General features: G+C 31.1%; 1 protein-coding gene across 1 annotated transcript; it reads right to left on the reverse strand.

Annotated features, from left to right (window-relative positions):
- Positions 1-20,500: 20,500 nt before the first annotated feature.
- Positions 20,501-21,790, reverse strand: BDR25DRAFT_300948 (alpha/beta-hydrolase). Its single transcript, XM_033689477.1, has one exon. The coding sequence runs from the start codon at positions 21,653-21,655 to the stop codon at positions 20,693-20,695; it is 963 nt and encodes a 320-aa protein (XP_033551924.1). The 5' UTR covers positions 21,656-21,790; the 3' UTR covers positions 20,501-20,692.
- Between the last annotated feature and the right edge of the window lie 2,564 nt (positions 21,791-24,354).

Genomic DNA, 24,354 nt, shown 5'->3' on the forward strand with positions numbered 1-24,354 from the left:
TAAAGTACGTTAGTTTCTTTTTAAAGTTAAAGTTTATACAGGTTGTAATGTAGTATAGATTATATAGGTAGTATTAGTAGTGCATACACTACTATAGGCAGTAGTGTGTATAGTTAAGAGTGTAGGGTAGGCGTTAGGTAGAGTAGCATGTATTGTTTATATAGTAATTAGTGTAGTGCTAGCTAAGGTGTAGAAGCAGGTAATACAAGTATATTTAGTGTTATTAGCAGCATTATGTTTAGTCTACTTTTATGTAGAGCTTTATATAGTAATAAAAGTTACATATAAAGCCTTTTTAGTATAATTACTTTTTTTATGCTATATTATACAGCTTCTAGGCTTAGGTACTTTTAGTGCCTAGCTATAGTGTAATTTTTTTATTTTTTAGCACTTATATAAGCTTTCTTTTAAATGTGCAGCTAAGTGCTAAAAAGTCTTATAGTATTTATTTTTTAAAATTTTTTATATATAAACTTAGAAAAGTAGCGCCTTTTTAGGTTATTATGTGTAAATTAGTAATTATGTAACTTATATATAATTAAATTTATAAGCTTATTAAAGCTTTTAATATATTAATCTTATTATTCTAGTACTTTAGGCTAGTTTTATTTTATAGTGTTACCTCTAATATCTCTATGTTTTTTATAAGTTATTTATATAATTAAAAAAAAATCTTTTTTTTAATTATTACATAAAGTTATTAGTTACTAGTAGAATCTTATTATAATAGTATAGTTAATTACTTTTTTAGTAAATTACATAGGTACTACTATTATTTAGCTGCTAAGTTATGCAGCTTTAATAGCTTTATTGTGTGTCTTACACTATCTTCTTCTTACTTTATACAGTAGCAGAGCTTACTATATAATGTAAAGGATTAATTTGCTATTATCTAGCTGCTAAGTTATACAGCTTTAATGGCTTTAGTATACATCTTATACTATCTTCTTCTTACTTTATATAGTAGTAGAGCTTACTATATAATGTAAAAGATTAATCTACTATTTTAAAAAATAAGTAACTAAATAAAGTATCTTATAAAGTATAAGTGCTCTATTATTACTTTTTTTAAAAAATAAGTAATAAAATAAAGTACCTTATAAAGTGTAAGTACTTTATTATTACTTTTACTAATTTATAGTTAATTAAATTAACTACTAATTAGTGTTAAATAAGCTTTAATAGCTAGCTACTTATAACGTACTTCACAGGCGAGTTGCTTACACACCTGAGTTGCTTACTTTTACTAAGACTCTACTAAACTACCCTTTCTACACTAATGCATTCCCTACAACACTACTTAAACGCGCTAAAAGAATGTTAGATACAGCTTACACTCTAAGTGTTTAAATAAAACATAAAACTCTTAAAAAAATATGCTGTAGCTATGTATAAAGTTTTATAAAAAATAATAAATAACTATAGCGCTAGATAACCTTTACAAGCTAATTCTATAGCTAAATTATAAAGGCTAGGTAATAAAAAAAAGCAGGTAATTATTAAGACTATACTTAAGCTATATGCGCAAGGAATTTCCCTTTAGATAGCATTTATAGCTAATATAGCTAATTCTTTGCGCGCTAAGTGTAATCTAGGCCATGTTTGCATAAACTAGCCTAGTACATTTCTAAAGTGTTATTTAGAGCTTAAAGTAATGTTTAAGTATAAGTACAACTATAAAAAAGCCTTTTATAAGAGTCCTAGAGTAATTTAAAGCAGGTTTAGCCTTGTAGAGAATATTAAAGCTAAGTATAGCATCTAAGATAATAATATATATAACTTTAGTAAAATAAAGTTTATAATTAGCTAGATATCTCTTAACTATACTTACACTTAAAACTTTACTTTAAGCTTTAAATAACACTTTATAAACATACTAGGCTAGTTTATGTAAACATAGCCTAGATTACACTTAGCGCACAAAGAATTAGCTATATTAGCTATAAATACTATTTAAGGGGAAATTTCTTACGCATATAGCTTAAGTATAGTCTTAATAATTACTTGCTCTTTTTTATTGCTTAGCCTTTATAATTTAGCTGTAGAATTAGCTTATAAAGGTTATCTAGTGCTATAGTTATTTATTATTTTTTATAAAACTTTACACATAGCTATAGCATATTTTTTTAAGAGTTTTATATCTTGTTTAAAAGCTTAGAGTGTAAGCTATATCTAACATTCTTTTAGCACATTTAAGTAGTGTTGTAGGGAATGCATTAGTGTAAAAAGGGTAGTTTAGTAGGGTCTTAGTAAAAGTAAGTAACTTAGGTGTGTAAGCAACTCGCCTGTGAAGTACGTTAGTATAAGCACTTAAGTAGTAAAAGTAAGAGTAGTGTATAGTGTGCACAGTGTATAAGGTAGGTAAAGTAAAAGCAACATGTTTCTAGTTCTATTACTCTTATCTTTCCTCTGTATAGAGGAAAAGGGGGATATTTAGATGTTTATGCATAGAGGTTTGCGCACAAGCATTATGTGACATAGATACGTGATCCTGCTTGTGCGCGATCGCTTGTATCCAGGCCGCGACGCTGCTGCTGCGTATAGACAATTACCTTTATTATACTTTTTAAAGACATAGTAGATTACATTAGCAGCTTTAGTAGCATTAACATAATAACATTACTTAGCTTTAGTAACATAGACACCTTTAACACTATATTTCTTTTATTATGCTAGTTAGCGCTAGAATAGTTAAGAATAGCGCACACTTACTTTTTTAAATAGAGTTATTATAGCTTTATCTTTATTAGAGTTCTTTTTAAGCGCCTTACACTTTTTTTTTTTTAGTAATATTAGCTTAGAGTAGGTGCACTTCTTAAAAATAACTCTAGTCTTAGTAATTTTGCCTATAACACTACTATACGTGTATAGATAGTTATTATATAGAATTTTATTTTTACTGTAAACTATTAAGAGCTAGAATAAAGCTAATCAAGTTAGATTATGCTGTAATAGAAAAACTTACACCTAAAAAAAACTAAATAATAGTGTTTACTTATAATATAACTATTATATTAGCTTCTGCTAACTAAGCACAGTTAAGTAAATTAATAAAAAATAAAATATTAAAAATAGTGTTTTTAAAAGCCTATTATTTAGGTTTAAAAGACATAGAGAGCTATGTAAAGTTAGTATAAACAAACTGCGCATAAATACGCTAGAAAGAGCTAAAATGCGCATATTAAAGCACTTTTTACTAAATTTAAAGTAATAAGTATACTTTATATACTTAATTATTTTTTATGCTATAACATAACTTATTATCTAGAAGCATATAACGTACCTAACGGGTTGGCCGGCCACACGGGTTAGCCGGCCACTTTTGCCAAGCCCTTACTAAAACCACCCTATTCTCTCGTAAAACAGCCCACTTTAGCCCTATATAAAGTAATATAACATAAGATATTATTTAGAGTCTACTTTTACTACTTGCTTATATGTATGTAAGTTATACTTAGTCTAATTATACTGCCTATATTACCTTTAACTTAGCTTACCTTCTTTAGTGTGCACCTGTGTCTTTAGCTTTTTCTTATTACTACGCGCTCTAAACTTCTTTAGAGCAGTTAGATAAGCTTTATTCTTAACTATTAAAGTCTTTTCTGCCTAAATCTGCTTCTTTTTATGTAATCTATGTTATATAGTAGCCTTATTTACTGCTTAAAGCTTTGTAATTTTATAGCCTACTTTATTATATTAATGCTTTAAATAACTATTGTCTACTCTTTATTACTTTACTATATTACTTTTAGCTGTCCTTGTCTCTTTAAAGCTATAATAACTGCTCTAGTTAATATCTAGCCTATTATAAAGCCTAACTTGTTAAAGTTATACTTGTTTTTATTCTAGATACTATACTTAGCTTTTATGTTAGCTACTAGGCAAAACTAGCCTTAAATAACCTCTAGATCTTTATAAAGTGCTTTTTTATAATTATACTTATAATTAAACTTTATTATAAACTTAAAGCAGTGCTTAACTTATATACTAGGCTAGTTTAAGCTAACCTAGCCTAGATTACGCTCTACAGGTAAGGAATTAGCTATATTAGCTATAGCTGTAAGCCTATAGGGAAATTTGCGTGTAATAAGCTTAAGTATATACTTAACAACTACTTTTTTTTTAAGCTTAGTTAGATTTCTTAATTTAAGCTAGTATTCTGCTTATAAAGGCTGTCTAGCGCGTTAATTACTTAGTGTTATGTAAGAGACATTATAGATAGCTGCAGCGTGTTGTAAGGAAAGTTTTAAGTCTTATTTAAAAGCTTAAAGAGTAAGCTGTATTTAACATTCTTTAGAAGATTTAATCTAGTGTTGTTGTTAAGGCATTATGTAGATAGGTAGAGTTTAGTAGGGGCTTGGCAAAAGTGGCCAGCCAACCTGTGTGGCCAGCCAACCTGTTAGGTACGTTAATAGCTACTACTTTTATTTATAATGCTCTTACAGGACATTTTATTAACATATTAGATATAAAAGTTATTAGAATGTAAGTTTATGTTAGCTAAAGCTAATTAATCTTTTTTTTAAAAAAAAACTATAGCTAGACTATAATAATATAGGCTATAGAAGTTTATTTTTAAGTTATTAAGTAAAGTTAAGTATAAAGAAAGAAGCTAAAAGCAGATTAAGCAATATGTAGGTGTAAGTAAGGCAAAATAGAACTATTAAAGCTTATTAGCACCTCTTTACGCTTAATTATGCTAGAGTGCCTTAAAATATACTTACTTTAAAAAGTTTAGAATCTTCTAAATTTTAACTTATAAAAAGAGTAAAAGTATAAAGGAAATAGACTTCTAGAACAGTTAGACCCTATATATACTATTCTAACTGCTACTTTATTAGTGTAAGATATACTACTATTTTACCTTTACTTTTACTTTATACTTTTACTTTACCTTTACTTAATAACTTTAGGTTATTTTTAAATAAACTTATATAAAATTAACTAAAATAAGTAAAAGTAAGCTGTTAAAGTATTATATAACATGTTATTATGCTACTTAGGCCTATTATTATCTATTTTATCCTCTAAGTTGTAGGACTACTATAAGAGGGGATAATATAAGACTAGATGTCCTAGAACAGGCTAGTATGGCCTCCCCTAACCTGTTTGGAGGTCACATGACCTGTGCTTTGTATATAAGCATAAATCCTAACAAGCGAGGCTTAGCAGCGATTTGTCTCTCTTACAATACACTCCTATCTTTCTCTAAAAGCTTGCTCTCAGTGCTATCTATGCTACCTACTATCCTATCTTTACAGACCTAACTATTAAGACATCTAAAAGAGGGTTTTAAAGATTTATACTTTTCTAAAAAGGTAGTAATTAATGTTATAATCCTTACCTTTTAGCTAAGGCGTCTAGTTCTTTATAGTAATAGATTGTCTTATGCTGTTTAGTACTTAGACCTAGTTATTAGGTGACAACTTGTAAGTTGTCTATAGCAAGAACATAAGGGTTAGCTGGGATGTCTAGCTGTACAGTCTGTTGTTCCTGCGTAAGAGGGGGAGTAGAAGGAGCAGCTAATTGTAGTTAGCCTCTTGTACAAGTATAGAGGGCAAGGGAAACGCTTGAATATAAGAGAGTATAGGAGTATATTGTATAGCGCCTTTAGAAGCGTTCTATGCTCCTCTGTCTATTCTTATTGTTGTAACAGCACAGGCAAGACAATGGGTCCAAATGCGGTAGGAATCTACTTAGAGGTATATGGGAGTGCGTGGGGACTTAATGACCTTAGAATCCTATTAACACCTATAGGCCTTGTACAAAGGATATTAGAAAACTACTAAGCTAGCTACAGGGGCAAGGTGCAACTAAATACATGGGGGAATAGAGGTAAACAGCAGGGGGTAGGGCAGAGTCAGGGCCAGGTCGAGTCAGGGTCGGGGCCGATACAGGGACCCTTCGGATAGGTTCCGGGCGACCCGAGATGGAACGAGAATTGTTACAATTGTAAAGATAAAAGTAAAGATTAATTACAGCCTCTAAACTATAGTTAAGATTAAGACTATATATGTAGGTTTGCATACCCTACATGCTTATAACGCTGTGCATGCACTTTCTTCCTAAGCCTGTTATCTCCGTTCCTACTATAGTCACGTGACCTTTTCCTGTTCCTAAAGAAGAAGACTCCACTATTGGTCATCGCTTAGGCCACTTGCAGTCCGACACTCGCTTATAGTCCACTCATGGATCGTAACACATTCAGAAGTGCGTGTGGACTTAATAACATAGTATTCGGATAGCTTTTCTCCCTTTCGTTACTTCTGCAGACATGTCAATTGTCCTACCAAGCCTCTCGCCGCCACAATGGCGCCTTTCTGCCATCCCTCGTTCTTCAGACACTCCACGCCCGACGCAAATCCCTCTAGCGAGGCTCCCTTAAGAACCGACGCACCTCCATTTAGAACTATAACATTATCTGAATACTTATCACTCCTTCCCTTCTTCTTCCAAACCCTACCGAACTAAACTCCCGTGGCTACAAGCAATGCTAATGGTGCTATTGTTAAGTCGGTACCTTTCCTAACAGTAGGATTGCTCCTATGCTAGTTGGGGTGACTACGGTCAAGAGGAAGGGAGGAGATTAGGAGGGGTAAGGGTATCTAATACTTATCTTAACTCTAACTAGAGAGTAAGATTGTCCTAGGTAATTAGTCTAGAGGGTTTATACAGAAAAGAGAAAGACTAGAAACAAGAGAGAACTTTAGTATACTTAGTAGATAATAAGTAGAAATTACTAAGCGATTTAATATAAAAAAAATACTAAGAAGATTACTTTACTTAAGCTATACTATATAAACTAAGTTTTCACATAGAAGCACAGCAGCATCCCTACTAAAACGCCTGCGCAAAAATAATATAAAATGCTACAACAACGCAAAGCTTAGAGAGGCTATACAAAAGATGAATAGTTTTCTATTTTTAACATTAAAAAACAATAAGTTAAGAGCCTCTAACATGCTAAAGCAATCTATAAAGTCTTTAAATATATAATATAATGTTAATAGAATAACGTTAGAATATAACTATACTTAATATAACGTACTTCATGGGCGAGTTGCTCACACACCCGAGTCGCTCACTTTTGCCAAGACCCCACCCTAACAAACTCTATTATAGCCTATAACAACCTGCTCTAGCACTATATAGTACAGTATAGCCTAGAATATTATTTAGATACTACTTCTACTTCTTACTTACACATTTGCGTGTTATGTCTAGTCTAATTGCACTGTCTATAGCGCCTTTAAAATAGCTTACTTACTTTAGCTTACACCTGCTTCTTTACTTTTTTTCTGTTACTGCGCGCTTTAAACTTCTTTAGAGCTGTTAAGTGTAGGCTTTTTTAAATTATTAAGGTTTTTTTTACTTTAATCTGCTTTTTTTATGTAATTTATGTTATATAGTAGCCTTATTAGCTACTTAAAGCTTAGTAATTTTTTATTACACTAATACTAGCTTATATATAATTATTACTGCCCTTTTTAAGACCTTTTTAAACGCCTTAACTATAGAAGTTAGTAAACTATTTATATACTTTTAAATTTTTATTTTTATAAGCATTAATTATAACTTAAGTTCTAAGGTATTACTTAGAGTTTATAACTACTAGGGCTTATTATATATAAGTAGTAGTAGTAATAGAGTGCGCAACTTTACATTAAGGCCTATTATAACTTATTATAGGTTAAAAGAAACTAATCTAGCGCTTTAAAACTTTTTTTAAATATTACTAAAAGTAATTATAGCATTATAGGCTACTTTAAAGCATAGTAGGAACTTTATTTTTATAATATAAGTAATCTAGTTATATATAAAGTTTTTAGCTTAGTGCTTATACACCTTTTTTAAAAAAGTAAAATAACCTACATTAAGTAGCTATAAAAAGTGTAATAAGTAAAAAAGTATATAAATAGTAATAATTTTATTATTTTTATAGTATTACTAAAAATAAAGTAAGTTATAGCTTTTATAGCTGTTAATAACTAGCAGATAGTAGCTGCTAATAGTATACTTTTTTATATGCATGTTAAAGTGCTTTAACTAGTCTAAACTAAGCTAATTAGTAGTCTAGCTGCACTTAAAAATTATAATAACTTAATATTAAAGTAAATTTTTCTTTTTATATTAGTTTAAAAAATAGTTACCACCTTAAAAAATAATAAAAAGTAAAATAGCCTACTTTTTAGTATTAATGCTTTAGATAGCTGTTGTTTACTTCTAGTTACCTAGCTAAACTGCTTTTAGCTATTCTTATCTCTTTAAACTTATAATAACTACTCTAGTAAATATCTAGCCTATTATAAACCTTATTTTATTAAAGTTATATATGTTGTTATTCTAAATACTATACTTAGCTTTAATATTCTTTATAAAGTTAAACTAGCTTTAAATTACTATAAGATTTTTATAAAAAGCTTTTTTATAGTTATACTTACACTTAAACTTTACTTTAAGCTTTAAGTAATACTTAATAAATATATTAAGCTAGTTTATACTAATATAGCTTATATTATACTTAGCGTGTAAAGAATTAGCTATATTAGCTATAGCTACTAGCTAGGGGGGAAATCTTTATATATCTAGCTTAAGTATGTGCTAAATAATTACTTACTTTTTATTATTATTTAGCTTTTATAAGTTAGCTATATAATTAGCTTAGAAAAGTTATCTAGTGTGTTAGTTACTTATTATTTTTTAAAAAACTTTATAAATAGCTATAGTGTGTTAGTTAGAAAGTATTATGTTTTATTTAAAAGCTTAAAGTGTAAGCTATATCTAACATTCCTTTAACATGTTTAAGTAGTGTTGTTAGAAATACATTAGTGTAAGAAAAGTAGTGTAGTAAGGTCTTAGCAAAAGTAAGTAACTTAAGTGTGTGAGTAACTTGCCTATAAAGTACGTTAACTATAAGTTAAACTTAAAACGTGTTTATAAGTTTAAAAAGGTTATTCTTTAAAGTATTTATAATGTTTCTTTATATAGTATGCGACTATTAAAGGCTTTAGTAGAAGAAATAGTTAATAAACTAATATAAAAAGAGAATAAAAAGCTTGTTAGTGTAATAGGTTGTCTTTATATTATATGTTTATTGTATAAGTTATCTTTTTACCTCGAAGCTTAGCGCTTTAGCAAAAGTTATATCTTTAAACTAGTAAAGTATCTTCTCTACTTCTTAGTATAATCTATTTAGATTACAGTTCTCTTACTTATAGCTTAAGTATGCGGATTATAACATTTAATTATACTTCTTAGATAATATTAAAACTTAAGTAACATACATTATAGGCAAGTTACTTACACACTAAAGTTACTTACTCTTACTAAGACTCTACTAAACTACTCTTTTTACACTAATGCATTTCTAACAACACTACTTAGACATGCTAAAAAACTATTAAATATAGCTTATACTTTAGGCTTTTAAATAAAATAGAATACTTTTAAAACAATATGCTACTGCTATATATAAAGTTTTTTTAAAAAAATAATAAATAACTACTATACTAAATAGCTTTTATAAGCTAATTTTATAGCTAACTTATAAAAGCTAAGTAATAGTAAAAAGTAGGTAATTATTAGGCATATACTTAAGCTATATGTGTAAAAGTTTTCCTCTTAGCTAGTAGCTATAGCTAATATAGCTAATTTTTTACACGCTAAGTGTAATTTAAGCTATATTACTATAAACTTGCTTAGTCTGTTTATAAAGTGTTATTTAAAGCTTAAAGTAAAGTTTTAGGTATAAGTATAGTGTTGCGTTTTGCTAAAAGGTTAACCTTCTAGCTAGCATAGCAGAAGGATATATATAGACAGATAGCTGTATGCAACATATAGTTAGTAAATATTTAGCATCTTATAAAGCTTATTTTATTAAAGTTGTACATGTTATTATTTTAGATACTATACTTAGCTTTAAATTACTTTAAGATTTTTATAAAAAGCTTTTTTATAGTTATAGTTACACTTAAACTTTACTTTAAGCTTTAAATAACACTTTATAAATATACTAGCCTAGTTTATAGTAACATAGCCTAGATTATACTTAGTGCGTAAAGAATTAGCTATATTAGCTATAGCTACTAGCTAAAAAAAATATCCTTGCGTATATAGCTAAAGTATATGCTTAATAATTACCTGCTTTTTATTATTACCTAGCCTTTATAAGTTAGCTATAAAATTAGCTTATAAAAGTTATTTAGTATATTAGTTATTTATTAATTTTTAAAAGACTTTATATATAGCTAATGTACTTTACAGGCAAGTTGCTTACACACCTAAGTTGCTTACTTTTACTAAGACTTTACTACACTACTGTTTTTACACTAATGCATTTCTAATAACACTACTTAAAATATGTTAAAAAAATATTAAATATAGCTTACACTTTAAGCTTTTAAATAAAACATAACACTTTTTAAGTAACATGCTATAGCTATTTATAAAGTTTTTTTAAAAAAATAATAAGTAACTAACACTGTCACAGTATCCTCCCCGGATCCCAGACATAACTGTATTAGACGCGTACTAGAGTATTATTAGTACACGTCTAACACAAACACAACATAACACAGACATAAACTTAAGCATAAACTGCTTTAACACTAACTAAACCTAGAATAGGCTTAATTTATACTTAAAGTGCTTAGACTTCTAAGCTAAGTATTTAATTACTAATTTCCTTCTAAACTTTTTTATTTCTTACATAACATCTTGTACTTACTATAATACCTTATATAGTAATTAAACTAGACCTTTATAAAGCTTTATAACCTTACTTGTGCATAATTATAACATTACATTATGTTAAAACTTTAGCTAAGAATAGCCTCTAAATCTAATTTAATAAGCTTAGTACTTATATAACTTTAAGCTATTAGAGTAAGCTAAAAAGCCTTTTAAAAAGCGCTTACTTTATAAGAAAGCTGCTATGTTATAAGCTTTAAAGCTTTTTAAAAAGACTTTAAAGAATAGCTTTATGTTATTAAGCAGTCTATTTCTGCCTTAACTCTTATTATAGTAGTAAGAACTAAAAACTTACTAGCCTTAAAGCTTACCTAGAAGTCTAGAAATAGCTTAACTTCTTCCTGCCTAACACTGCCTATAACCTATAACCTTTTTAACTTAGTAATAAAATTTAACTAACTTCTTAATTCTTTGCTGTTTAATAAAAAATAGAAAGACTTACTTTCTTTTTTACATAAGCTTTAATATAAACTTAAAAGAAACGCAGACTAATTCCTTTTTAAACACTTTTAGTTACTATATACCTACTTTTAACTTAACTATAATGTAACAGCCTTAATTAACTTACTAATAAATAAAAATATTATTAACCTAGATTAATTTATAGTGTTTCTGTAAGCAACTTATAAAGACTTAAATAAAAAGTTAACAGCTCTAAGTTGCCTAAACACTTTATAATAAGAAAGAAAAAGCTTTACTTTATACTTTACTAAGTTTTACTAACTTACATCTAATATAGGCCTAAATAAGATAGGTCTAATTATAGCCTTATATAACTCCCTCTTAACTAAACTGCAACGCGCTATAGTAGAAGAACCCCTTCTAAACAACCTTAACGTGTATGCAAACCTAATTACTACCTATAATAATAACATAAGGTTCCTCCCTGTATAAGCCCTAATACACCCCTAAACTAGCGCAGTTGTAAATAAAAACTCTAATATAATAAAAATTAATTTAAATTATGCTTTAGTTAGTTCTAAAAAGTGTAAAGATTACAGAAAAAAAAGTTAATACTTTAAGTATAGTAAGCATAGTTATATTTCTTAAAACTGCTTTATTCTTTTTTTTAAGTCTGCGTAAGTAGCGCTGCTAGCACTTGTTAAAGATTCTTACTATTTTAATTTTGTTTTTATAAGGGCTTTAACTTATATTTAAGCCTTAATTTCTCTTGCTACTTTTAACATAGCAGCAGCTATAGCAGTAGGAGCCTGTAAAAAGGCTTGTCTTAGGGCTAAGTTGCCCCCTAGAACTAATTTAACACTAGATCTTTGCTAACTTATAAGCTAAGTCCCCTACTAATAACTAAAAGTACTAAGTTAATATTCTTATATATTTATAATAAAAAACTATATTAGCTCTAATATAAGCTTTTATTAACTTAAGAGTAAATAGTATAGGTTATATTAATAAAGAACTAGCGCATAAACTAAATCTTTAATTAACACTACTTACCTAAATAATTTACTTAACTAGATTTAATAAAAAATAACTTAAAAAAAGTTCTATCTTTTATACTATAACTATTATAATTACTTACTAACACTATAAAAAGTAGATTAAGCTCTATATAATAAATATAAGATGTTATAACTTAATCTTAAAATAACTATAGCTATATTAGCATAAAGTTGCCTTTAATTACTAAAAGTAAGTTCTAAACTTTAACTTTTTTTAATGCTAAAATATATGCTTATGCTTACACCTAAATAACACTTAAGTAGCACTTAATATAGAAGGTCTCTAGACCTACTCTCTAATAACCTAGAAAAAAACTACTTAAGTAAGGCTAATAAGCTAGGCCTTTTACTAAGATAAGCTATATAAAATAATTTAATAACTACTTAAACTTAAAGAAAAGAAAGCTTTTAAGAAATTTTTACTTACTTAATTTAAACATAAACTAGGACTTAAACAACAGATAGACATCTGCTACATAGAACCTGCCCTATTTATAACTCTAGCTTAATAACTAGATTATAAAATCTATATAGTTATAATTTCTAATATAGACTAAGCTTTAGCTCTCTAAAAACATACTAACTTAAAGATAATAGTTTCTTAAAACTACTACAACCTGTTGCATGTCTTTTTCTAAAATAAGTCTAATAAGCTTTTAATATAACATTTATATAATTACTAGATAACTTTTAAGCCTAGTAAACAACCTAGTTATAGGCTACTATATAAGATGTTACTAAATAAATTAAAAGTGCTTTAAAAATACCTTAATAAGAACTTAAAGAAAAAGTTTATTTAAGCTAGCTCCTTACTAGTAGTGTTACTTATACTATTTATAAAGAAATTTAAAGGTAGGCTTTAATTCTATGTTAACTACTAAGGACTAAACACTATTACTATTAAAAACTAATACTTAATTCTCTTTTTACAGGAAACCTTAAGCTAACTAAGTAAAGTAAAGTATTTTATAAAGTTAGATATTATTGCTGCCTTTAATAAGCTAAGAATAGTAAAAGGTAATAAGTAGCTAATAGCGTTTTAGACCTAATATAGACTATTTAAGTACCTAGTAATGCCCTTTAGCTTAGCTAACACACCTAGTACTTTTTAACATTTTATAAATAACTTACTTTAACCCTATCTAAATGTGTTCTACACTATGTATATTAATAATATTCTAATTTACAGCAATAGCCTTTTAGAGCACAAACAGCATGTACGCCTAGTGCTAAAGGCTATAGAAGAAGCAGGTCTGCAACTTAATATAGATAAATGTAAGTTCTACTAATTAAAGGTTACATATTTAAGATATGTAATCTTTATAGATAGCATCTAAATAGACCCTATTAAGGTTTAGACTATGCTAGATTAGTAATACCTAAAAAATATAAAAGATGTTTAAGCTTTTATAAAATTTGCTAACTTTTACTAATAATTTATTAATAACTTCTTACAGTAAGTAAGCTTTATAATTACACTTACTAAGAAAGAGATTTAATTTAACTTTAACTTAAATTACTAATAGTCCTTTAACTAGCTAAAGAAAGCCTTTATTAAAGCCTTAATACTCTACTACTTTAACTTTAAACTACTAATACTTGTAGAAGCTAATGCCTTAGACTACATAGTAGCAGGAGTTCTCTTCTAGACTAAGCTAGACAGGACTATTAGGCCTATTATATACTTTTTAAAAAGAATAAGTCTTGTAGAAGGCAATTATAAGATCTACAATAAAGAATTGCTTGCTATAGTACACTGCTTTAAACAATAGCAACCTAAACTAGAAGGTGCAGCGCATCTAATACAGGTCCTATCTAACTATAAGAACTTATAGTACTTTATAACTATAAAATAACTTAGCTACTAATAAGCCTGTTAGTTTAAATACCTATTTTGTTTTAATTTTAAGATTACTTATTATCCTAGTTAAGACAGAGGGAAACTAGATGCCTTTATAAGGCAATTCTAAAATGTCCCTACTTAGAAAGAAGTATAAAAGGCTTAACACTAAACTTTACTTTAACCTAAGCTATTTTTAAACCTTAACTTAGATAAAATAAATTAGATAATTAATTAAATTATTACTAATAAGTATCTAAATAATAAATTTATCTAAAAAACTTTAGACCTGCTCTAAAACAGCGCTAGTTAGTTAAAGAAAGTAACACTAGCTAACTATAAAAACTAAAATAGTAAGCTGTATTACTATAACTAACTTATAATCTCTAATTCTAATAAACTAAGAATTAAACTACTCTAAATTATACATAACTTGCCTATTAGAGGACACCTAGGCAGAGGAAAGACTCTTAACCTACTATAGAGAGAGTACTACTAGCCCCGCATGTTCTATACTGTACGCTAATACGTATTATGTTGCTATACTTACTGTAAAGTAAAGGCCTCTTAAAAAAGGTATAATAGCCTACTTAAACTACTCCTAATCTCTAAACAAGCTTAGAAAGACATATTAATTAATTTTATTATAGACCTACTTCTATCTAAAGGGTACATAAATATTATAGTAGTTGTTAATTACTTAACTAAGTATTAACACCTAATACTATGTTTCTCTATAACTGCCTCTAATATAGCCTAGTTATTCTACTAATATGTATAGGTTTACTATAGCCTGCCTAACATAATTATATTAGACAGAGGTACGCAGTTTGTCTTAGCCTTTTAGGATAAACTCTATAAACAGCTCTAAATTATTCCCTATCTATCTACAGCTTTTCACCTAAAGACTAACAGCTAGACTAAGAACGCAAACACTGTAATAAAATAAGTCCTATAAGTGTACACAAACTACTAGTAGGACAACTAAGTAAAATAGTTAGCTATAGCATAGTTTAAAGCTAATAACACAACATTTAAATTAATATAAGTATCCCTATTCTTAGTAAACTATAGATACTACCTCTAAATAGGATTTAAACTACTTTTAAATACTTCCTAACTAACTTATTAATCTGTATAAGTAATAGACATAAATAGACGTATTAATAAAATCTAAAATATATCTAAATATATTTATAAAGAGCTTACATAGGCTTAAGCTTTTTAATAAGAGTATGTAAACTAATTCTAAACCTCTGCCCCTGCGTATGCAGCTAGCAAGAAGGTCTAGCTAGACACTAGAAATATCTAAACAAACTAATAATTAAAGAAACTTAATTAAAAGAACCTTAGCCTCTTTATAGTAGCTTATATAGTCTTATTACATGCTTACTAATTAATTCTACCTAACAGCATAAAGATACACCCTATGTTCTATGTATTATTACTACGCTAAGTAGCCCCTAAATCTAACTATCTACCTAGACAGCTAAACCTGCTACCTAAACCTAGTATTATAAATAATAAACTAAAATATGTTGTAAAAGACATTAAATAGATCTAACATACTTCATAGGCAAGTTGCTTACACACCTAAGTTGCTTACTTTTGCTAAGACCCTACTACACTACTCTTCCTACACTAATGCATTCTTAATAACACTACTTAAATATGTTAAAGGAATATTAGATGCAGCTTACACTCTAGGCTTTTAAATAAAACATAACACTCTTTAACTAACACGCTGCAGCTATCTACAGAGTCTCTTAAAAAACAATAAGTAACTAACACACTAGACAACTTTTCTAAGCTAATTATATAGCTAACTTATAAAAGCTAGATAATAACAAGAAGCAGGTAATTATTTAGCACATACTTAAGCTAAATGCGCAAGGATTTCCCCTCTAGCTAGTAGCTGTAGCTAATATAGCTAATTCTTTACACGCTAAGTGTAATATAGGCTATGTTAGCATAAACTAGCCTAATATGTTTGTTAAGTGTTACTTAGAGCTTAAAGTAAAGTTTAAGTATAAGTATAACTATAAAAAAGCTTTTTATAAAAATCTTACAGTAATTTAAGGCTAGTTTAACTTAATAAAGAATATTAAAGCTAAGTATAGCATCTAAAATAACAACATGTACAACTTTAACAAGACAGAGTTTATAATAGGCTAGATATATACTAGAGCAGTTGTTATAAGTTTAGAGAGATAAGGACAGCTAAAAGCAGTCTAGCTAGGTAACTAGGAGTAGACAACAGCTATCTAGGGCATTAATACTAAAGGGTAGGCTATTCTGCCCTTTATTATCTTTTAGGGTGGCAACTACTTTTTAAACTAGTACAAGGAGGAAAATCTACTCTAAGATTAAGTTATTATAATCTCTAAGCATAGCTAGACTAGTAATTAGCTTAGTCTAGACTAGTTAAAGCACTTTAACGTGCATATAAAGAAGTGTACTGTTAGCAGCCACTATCTGCTAGTTATTAACAGCTATAAGAGCTATAACTTACTTTATTTCTAGTAATACTATAAAGATAATAAAATTATTACTATTTACATGCTTTTTTACTTATTGCACTTTTTACAGCTACTTAATGTAAGTTGTTTTACTCCTTTAAAAAAGGTATATAGGCGCTAAGCTAAAAACCTTATGCGCAACTAGATTACCTATATTATAAAAATAAAGTTCCTACTATACTTTAAAGCAGCTTATAATGCTGTAATTACTTTTAGTAATATCTAAAAAGGGTTTTAAGGCGCTAGATTAGTTCCTTTTAACCTATAATAAGTTATAATAGGCTTTAATATAAAGTTGCGCACTCTATTACTACTACTACTTATATATAACAAGCCCTAGTAGTTACAAACCCTAAGTAATACTCTAAAACTTAGGTTATAATTAATGCTTATAAAGATAAGGATTTAAAAGCATATAAATAGTTTACTAACTTTTATAGTTAAGGCGTTTAAGAAAGTCTTAAAGGGGGCAGTAATAATTGCGTATAAGCTAGTGTTAGTGTAATAGGAAATTACTAAGCTTTAAGCAGCTAATAAGGCTGCTACATAATATAAATTACATAAAAGAAAGCAGATTAAGGCAGAAAGAACCTTAATAATTTAAAAAGGCCTACACTTAACAGCTCTAAAGAAGTTTAGGGCGCGTAGTAACAGGAAGAAGGCAAAGAAGCAGGTGCAAGCTAAAGTAGGTAAGCTATCCTAAAGGCGCTGCAGACAGTGCAATTAGACTAGGCATAACGCGTAAATGTGTAAGCAAGAGGCAGAAGTAGTATCTAAATAATATTCTAGGCTGTACTGTACTATATAGTGCCAGAGCGGGTTGTTATGGGCCATAATAGAGTTTGTTGGGGTGGGGTCTTGGCAAAAGTGAGCGACTCAGGTGTGTGAGCGACTCGCCCATGAAGTACGTTAGTTTAACAAGAAAAAATGTATTTATAAATACTTTATAAAATAGACTAGATACAACAAACTGTTGTAGGAACCTATAAAAGCCCTATAAAAGAACTCTACAGTAACTTAATTCTACGCCTAATACCTATCTAAACTAAACCTGTACCCTAATAAAGACAACCTAATGCTAGAACTACTAATGTAAAGGATTCCCTTCCTAATAAAAGGGGGGGTACTGTTACAGTATCCTCCCTAGATCCTAGACATAACTATATTAGACGCGTACTAGAGTATTATTAGTGCACGTCTAACATAAACATAACATAACATAGACATAAACTTAAGCATAAACTGCTTTAACACTAACTAAACCTAGAACAGGCTTAATTTATACCTAAAGCGCTTAGACTTTTAAGCTAAGTATTTAATTACTAATTTTATTCTAAACTTTTCTGTTCCTTACACAACGTCTTATACCTACTATAATACCTCACGTAGTAATTAAACTAGACCTCCGTGAAGCTCTATAACCTTACTCGTGCACAATCGTAACAAACACACTAGATAACTTTTCTAAGCTAATTATATAGCTAACTTATAAAAGCTAGATAATAATAAAAAGTAAGTAATTATTTAGCATATACTTAAGCTAAATGTGTAAGGATTTCCTCTCTAGCTAGCAGCTATAGCTAATATAGCTAATTCTTTACACGCTAAGCATAATATAGGCTATATTAGCATAAACTAGCTTAATATGTTTATTAAGTATTACTTAAAGCTTAAAGTAAAGTTTAAGTATAAGTATAACTATAAAAAAGCTTTTTATAAAATTTTTATAGTAATTTAAAGCTAGTTTAACTTTATAAAGAATATTAAAGCTAAGTATAGCATTTAGAATAATAACATGTATAACTTTAATAAAATAAAGTTTATAATAGGCTAGATATCTACTATAGTAGTTATTATAAGTTTAGAGAGATAAAGACAGCTAAAAGTAGTTTAGCTAGGTAACTAGAAGTAGACAACAGCTATCTAGAGCATTAATGCTAAAAAGTAAGCTATTTTACTTTTTATTATTTTTTAAAGTAGTAACTACTTTTTAAACTAGTATAAAAAAATTTACTTTAAAATTAAGTTATTATAATCTTTAAGCGCAGCTAGACTACTAAGTAGCTTAGTCTAGACTAGTTAAAGCACTTTAATGTGTATATAAAAAAGTGTACTATTAGCAGCTACTGTCTACTAGTTATTAATAGCTATAAAAGCTATACCTTACTTTATTTTTAGTAATATTATAAAAATAATAAAATTATTACTATTTATATACTTTTTTACTTATTACACTTTTTATAGCTATTTAATATAAGTTATTTTACTCTTTTAAAAAAAGCATATAAGCGCTAAGCTAAAAACTTTATATATAACTAAATAACTTATATTATAAAAATAAAGTTTTTATTATACTTTAAAGTAGCTTATAATGCTATAATTACTTTTAGTAATATTTAAGAAAAGTTTTAAAGCACTAAATTAGTTCTTTTTAACCTATAATAAGTTATAATAAGCCTTAATATAAAGTTATGCACTTTATTACTACTACTACTACTTATATATAATAAGCTTTAGCAGTTGTAAACTCTAAGTAATACTTTAAAACTTAAGTTATAATTAATGTTTATAAAAATAAAATTTTAAAAGTATATAAATAGTTTACTAACTTTTATAGTTAAAGTGTTTAAAAAAGTTTTAAAAAAGGCAGTAATAATTATATATAAGCTAGTGTTAGTATAATAGAAAATTACTAAGCTTTAAGCAGCTAATAAAGCTGCTATGTAATATAAATTACATAAAAAAAGTAAATTAAAGTAAAAAAAACTTTAATAATTTAAAAAAGCTTACACTTAACAGCTTTAAAGAAGTTTAAAGTGTGTAGTAATAAAAAAAAAGTAAAAAAGTAGGTGTAAGCTAAAGTAAGTAAGCTATTTTAAAGGCGCTATAGATAGTGCAATTAGACTAGGCATAACACATAAATATATAAGTAAAAAGTAGAAGTAGTATCTAAATAATATTCTAGGCTATACTGTACTATATAGTGCTAGAGCGGGTTGTTATAGGCTATAATAGAGTTTGTTAGGGTGGGGTCTTAGCAAAAGTAAGCGACTTAGGTGTGTAAGCAACTCGCCTGTGAAGTACGTTATAGGATGTTATTTTAAAAGTGTTACATTTTATTTAAAAGCCTAAAGTGTAAGCTGTATCTAATGTTTTTTTTAGCAAGTTTAAGTAGTGTTATTAGAAATGTATTAGTGTAGAAAAAGCAGTTTAGTGTAATGGCGCAGGCAAGACAATGGGTCCGAATGCGGTATGAATCCACTCAGAGGCATATGGGAGTGCGTGGGGACTCAGAGACCTGGGAATACCAATGACACCTATAGGCCTTGTACGTAGGGTATCAGAAAACTACCGAGCTAGCTACGGGGGCGAGGTGCGACTAAATACATGAGGGAATAGGGGTAACTGCGGGGGACTGGGTCGAGTCATGGTCGGGGCCGATACGGGGACCCTTCGGATAGGATCCGAGCGACCCGATATGGAACGATTCGTAGAATCGTTACATTTAGTAAAGTCTTAGCAAAAGTAAGCAACTTAGATGTGTAAGCAACCCGCCTGTAATGTACGTTATTATGTATATAGAAACGTTAAAGTTGTTCTATATACACATACATGTATACACACTTTTCGTAACGATTCTCATGAATCGTTCCATCTCGGGTGGCCCGGAACCTATCCGGAAGGTCCTTGTATCGGCCCCGACCCCGACCCAGCCCTGCCCCCTGCTGTACCCCTATTCCCCCAAGTATTTAGTTGTACTTCCCCTGTAGCCAGCTTAGTAGTTTTCGGATGTCCTTTTATACAAGGCCTATTAGTGTTAATGATATTCCTAATATGATAGTGGCAGGAAAGCAATGGGATCTTTAGCTTGCTGTTGGAAGCACTACCAGGGATCGCGATAGTCTTATCTATACGTAACAACACGATAAAATGCCATGTACTACCATGCGAACATCTTAAAGTCACTTTATGTCTTTTCATGGTGACAAGCACCCGTACGATCGTAGCACCCCGCGGAAGCCGTGAGGAGAGGCCTCATTGTTTAGTGAAAGAACGCTAAATACTTATGAACAGACAGGGTTGCTGTAAGGACATCCCAGGCGAAATTAGAACCTTCTTATGTTCTATGCCTCTGAGCTTTGCCGGAATATCTCTTCAGAATGATCCTTCCAAATGGTGAAATGCGTTTTCCCTTCTAGAACCCTGAGCCTCCCCCCGCCCAATCGTTCGTTTATCCACTGCGCCATTCCCAATGGCGCATGAGTATCCTTGTCCCCATGTACCAACCATACCTTCTCACTGTTCACCTCCTTCAACTCAAATCCCCAATTTCTTGCGAGCACGGTTCCGTCATGCAGACACCCCTCAGTGCCCTGTTTAAAAGCCTCAAGGAGTCCGGCTACTGAATCGTCGAGATTAGTGTCGCTGTCGCTATCATTACTGATAAGTGCTTTTTCTGCCGGGGTTTGGCACTGGTTCTCTAGAACGCGTTTGAGGCGTGAGGGGTCTCTAGTGTAGTAGGGAAGGAGGAGATAGGGGAGGATAACATAGCGGGCCACAACCTTCAGAAACCATAGCGTTATGCCCATCAAGCGCCAAGGGAGATATGGCACCATGTCAGGCAAAGCGTCAATGGGCCCAATGCCGCATACGACAGTTGTCCCTCGAAGTCTCTCTCTAGGTATGAAACGTGCGCATGCCAAGGCGAAGGGTCCACCTCCGCTGGCCCCTAATACGCTGAAACGCCTAATTCCAAGATAATTTGCCAGGCTCACAACATCTTCAGGCCAGTCAGTGAGTCCCCTGTCAGCAAGCGTCGAAAGTCCACAGCCGGGCCGATCGATAGTAATGAGGCGGGCACCGATTTTTTTGCAGACCTTGTCCCAGCTACGACCAACAATGCGGCACCCTGGAAGGCCGTGGAACAAGAAGATTACAGGGTCGGAGGGTGTTGTGGAGCCGTAGGTTGCGAAGCCAAGGTTGCGCGTATCAGGGAGGGTAAAGGTTTGGCATTCTTCGGGTCTCAGGATGAGTTTGGAAGAATTTGGAGGCGATGAAGGGGGAGAGCTATCATAAAACCCGAACATCTAGAAGTTTCGTTGTAGCGTGTAGAACGAGTACCAGATAGTAGAAACTGGATAGAACGGGTCACGATCTAGGACGCGTCTAAGAACGACTAACAAAACAATGAGATCAATGAAATATAAACTCTGGTTAGGGAGCTTCTCAGGCTATATCTCAGTCAGAGAACGTTAAATTCCCGGCTTGTACGTTTGCCTAGGCTGACGCCAAGGAAATACGGTCGGCGACCCGGAACGCCGTTATGCGATGCACCGACTAGGCACGTGACGTCAGTGTTGCAACTCCCCATCATCATGAGCCAGTCTCGTGCCTTCATAATAGGACCTAGCCTTAACAGGGAGAGTCTCTGCCTAGTCTTATTCTATTACACTTCTTCTATTAGATGTAAGGCCGAGATGGCGCTTACGTGCGACAGGTATATATACTATTCTGTGTAACAGCGCAGGCAAGACAATGGGTCCGAATGCGGTGGGAATCCACTCAAAGGCATATGGGAGTGCGTGGGGACTCTGAACCTGGGAATGCCATTAACACCTATAGGCCTTGTACAAAAGGATATCAGAAAACTACTAAGCTAGCTACAGGGGCAAGGTGCGACTAAATACATAAGGGAATAGGGGTAACTGCGGGGGACTGGGTCGAGTCATGGTCGGGGCCGATACGGGGACCCTTCAGATAGGATCCGAGCGACCCGAGATGGAACGATTCGTAGAATCGTTACATTCTGCACCTAAAAATTAACGTTAGTTAATTATTTATACCTTTTAGTTATATTAGCAGAGTAGTGCAGAGCCCTATCCTTACATAATAATTAACTAATAATAAGGACAGTTACGCGTTTAACCTACACCTTAGACAGCTTAGCTAGTTTTTAGACTAAAATGTAAGGCAGCCTCTTCTAGCGCCACGTTGTAGCTGCTGGGAGGTCTAGTGTATATGGCTTAGCTGGCGTGGGCTACTAAGCGTTGTGTTGTTATTTATCCCGCGCCTCTAGGCCGCAGGTAGTTAGCCTCTAGCTAGTAACTAAGACATGCGCATAGCGCCTCTAAGCTGCGGGTAGGTCATGTAACGCCTGGGACATGCGTCTGCTAAACAGGGGGATAATGTAAGGCTAAGATAGCGCTTACGTGCAACAGGTATATATACTATTCTGCACCTAAAAATTAACGTTAGTTGATTATTTGTACCTTTTAGTTGTATTAGCAGAGTGGTGCGGAGCCCTGTCCTTACATTAGATAGCTATAGATCTAGTATATCTATAAAATCTACTACTTTACATAGCAAAAGTATAAATTTTTATAAATTAATAATAACATACTCTATAAGCAAGTTGCTTACACACCTAAGTTGCTTACTTTTGCTAAGACTACACTACAATGCACTCTATTATAGCCTATCACAACCTACTCTAGCACTATATAGTATAGTATAGCTTAGTGTAACAATTCGCTTGAATTGTTCTATTTAAAGTTACCTAGAAAACCTTATATCTAAAGGTTTCTTGTATCGGCTCCAACCCTGCTCTATATTACGGTCCCTGAGTAGACTATAAGCGAGTATTAGACAGCCACTAGATTATACGACAATCAGGGGTGGAACTTCTTCCTAGCGGCACAACAGGAAGAACACGTGACTAGCCGGAAGCCTTCGGGATAAGAGTGACGGCTTAGCAAAGTGACTGTAGTGACCGCAACAACCGCAGCGACCGCAGCGTAGGCAGGACGGTTACAACAGACAGAATAGTTAGATCTTATGTATATAGTCTTGACTACAACCATTATGTTACGGTCTACAGTTAGACCGATGGGGATTTCTAAGAAGTGCCCCACTGTCTTGACAGACAAGGATGGAACCCGTTTATGCTTGAGTGGGAGGAAACGATTACCATGTTTTAGCGCGTAATGCACGGCCTCGCGTAATGCACGATTTTGGCAATCTGCGCCTTTTACTTTTAAAGCTCTAGAGACTTACATAAATTATAGATTATATAGATTTTTTATTATAATACTAATTAAATGCTATAGATTCTATTCCTAGCAATAATTTACATGTAATACTTTATAGAGAGGTTAATTTGCCTGCTATGTTAAGTCCTGCCTAATGCTAGCTCCCTCTTTTTATTTAATGCTGCATTATTATTAAAATCCTCTAGCGTACTAGCAATAGGCGTAGGAGCTTTCTACTTGCCCTTTGTTGCCTGCTAGAGGTTATTTTTAAGCTATTAATTAACCTGCTAGGTAAGCTCTGCCTCCTCTTGTTAAGCTGCTTTTGTCTTAAGCTCCTGCAGGTAAGCCTTCTTTGCTATTACTACTCTATGCCTCTTCTCTTTAACTGCGTGCGCCTTTTTAGCTTTCTTTGCTTTTTTACACTTTGCCTTCTCTTGTTTTTAAAGCTGTAGAGCCTTCTTCTTAGCATTTTTTTATGCTTAATAATTATGTGCTTCTTAGACCTTATTTAGGGACTAAAAGGTTGCACTACTATAATATTCTAGAGGTGCTTCTAGTAGGAGAGGCTTGCTACACTAGCAGCGCTTTTTCTTATTAATTAGCGCATCTTTAACCTGCTTAAGCTTACGCTAGAGGAGGATATAATATACTAAAAATAACTAGACAGTTTTCTTAAGCTCTTATACATCTTTTTTATAAAAATTACTAATAACTTTATCTAAAAGGCCTTTAACTCTTTTCTAATTCTTTGCACTAAG

This window comes from Lindgomyces ingoldianus (assembly GCF_010093535.1).
Source record: "Lindgomyces ingoldianus strain ATCC 200398 unplaced genomic scaffold BDR25scaffold_5, whole genome shotgun sequence".
Taxonomy (NCBI): Eukaryota; Fungi; Ascomycota; class Dothideomycetes; order Pleosporales; family Lindgomycetaceae; genus Lindgomyces; species Lindgomyces ingoldianus.

Excerpts from the sequence above, each read along its gene's own strand:
- BDR25DRAFT_300948 (XM_033689477.1), bottom strand. The coding sequence starts at position 21,655 with ATGTTCGGGTTTTATGATAGCTCTCCCCCTTCATCGCCTCCAAATTCT.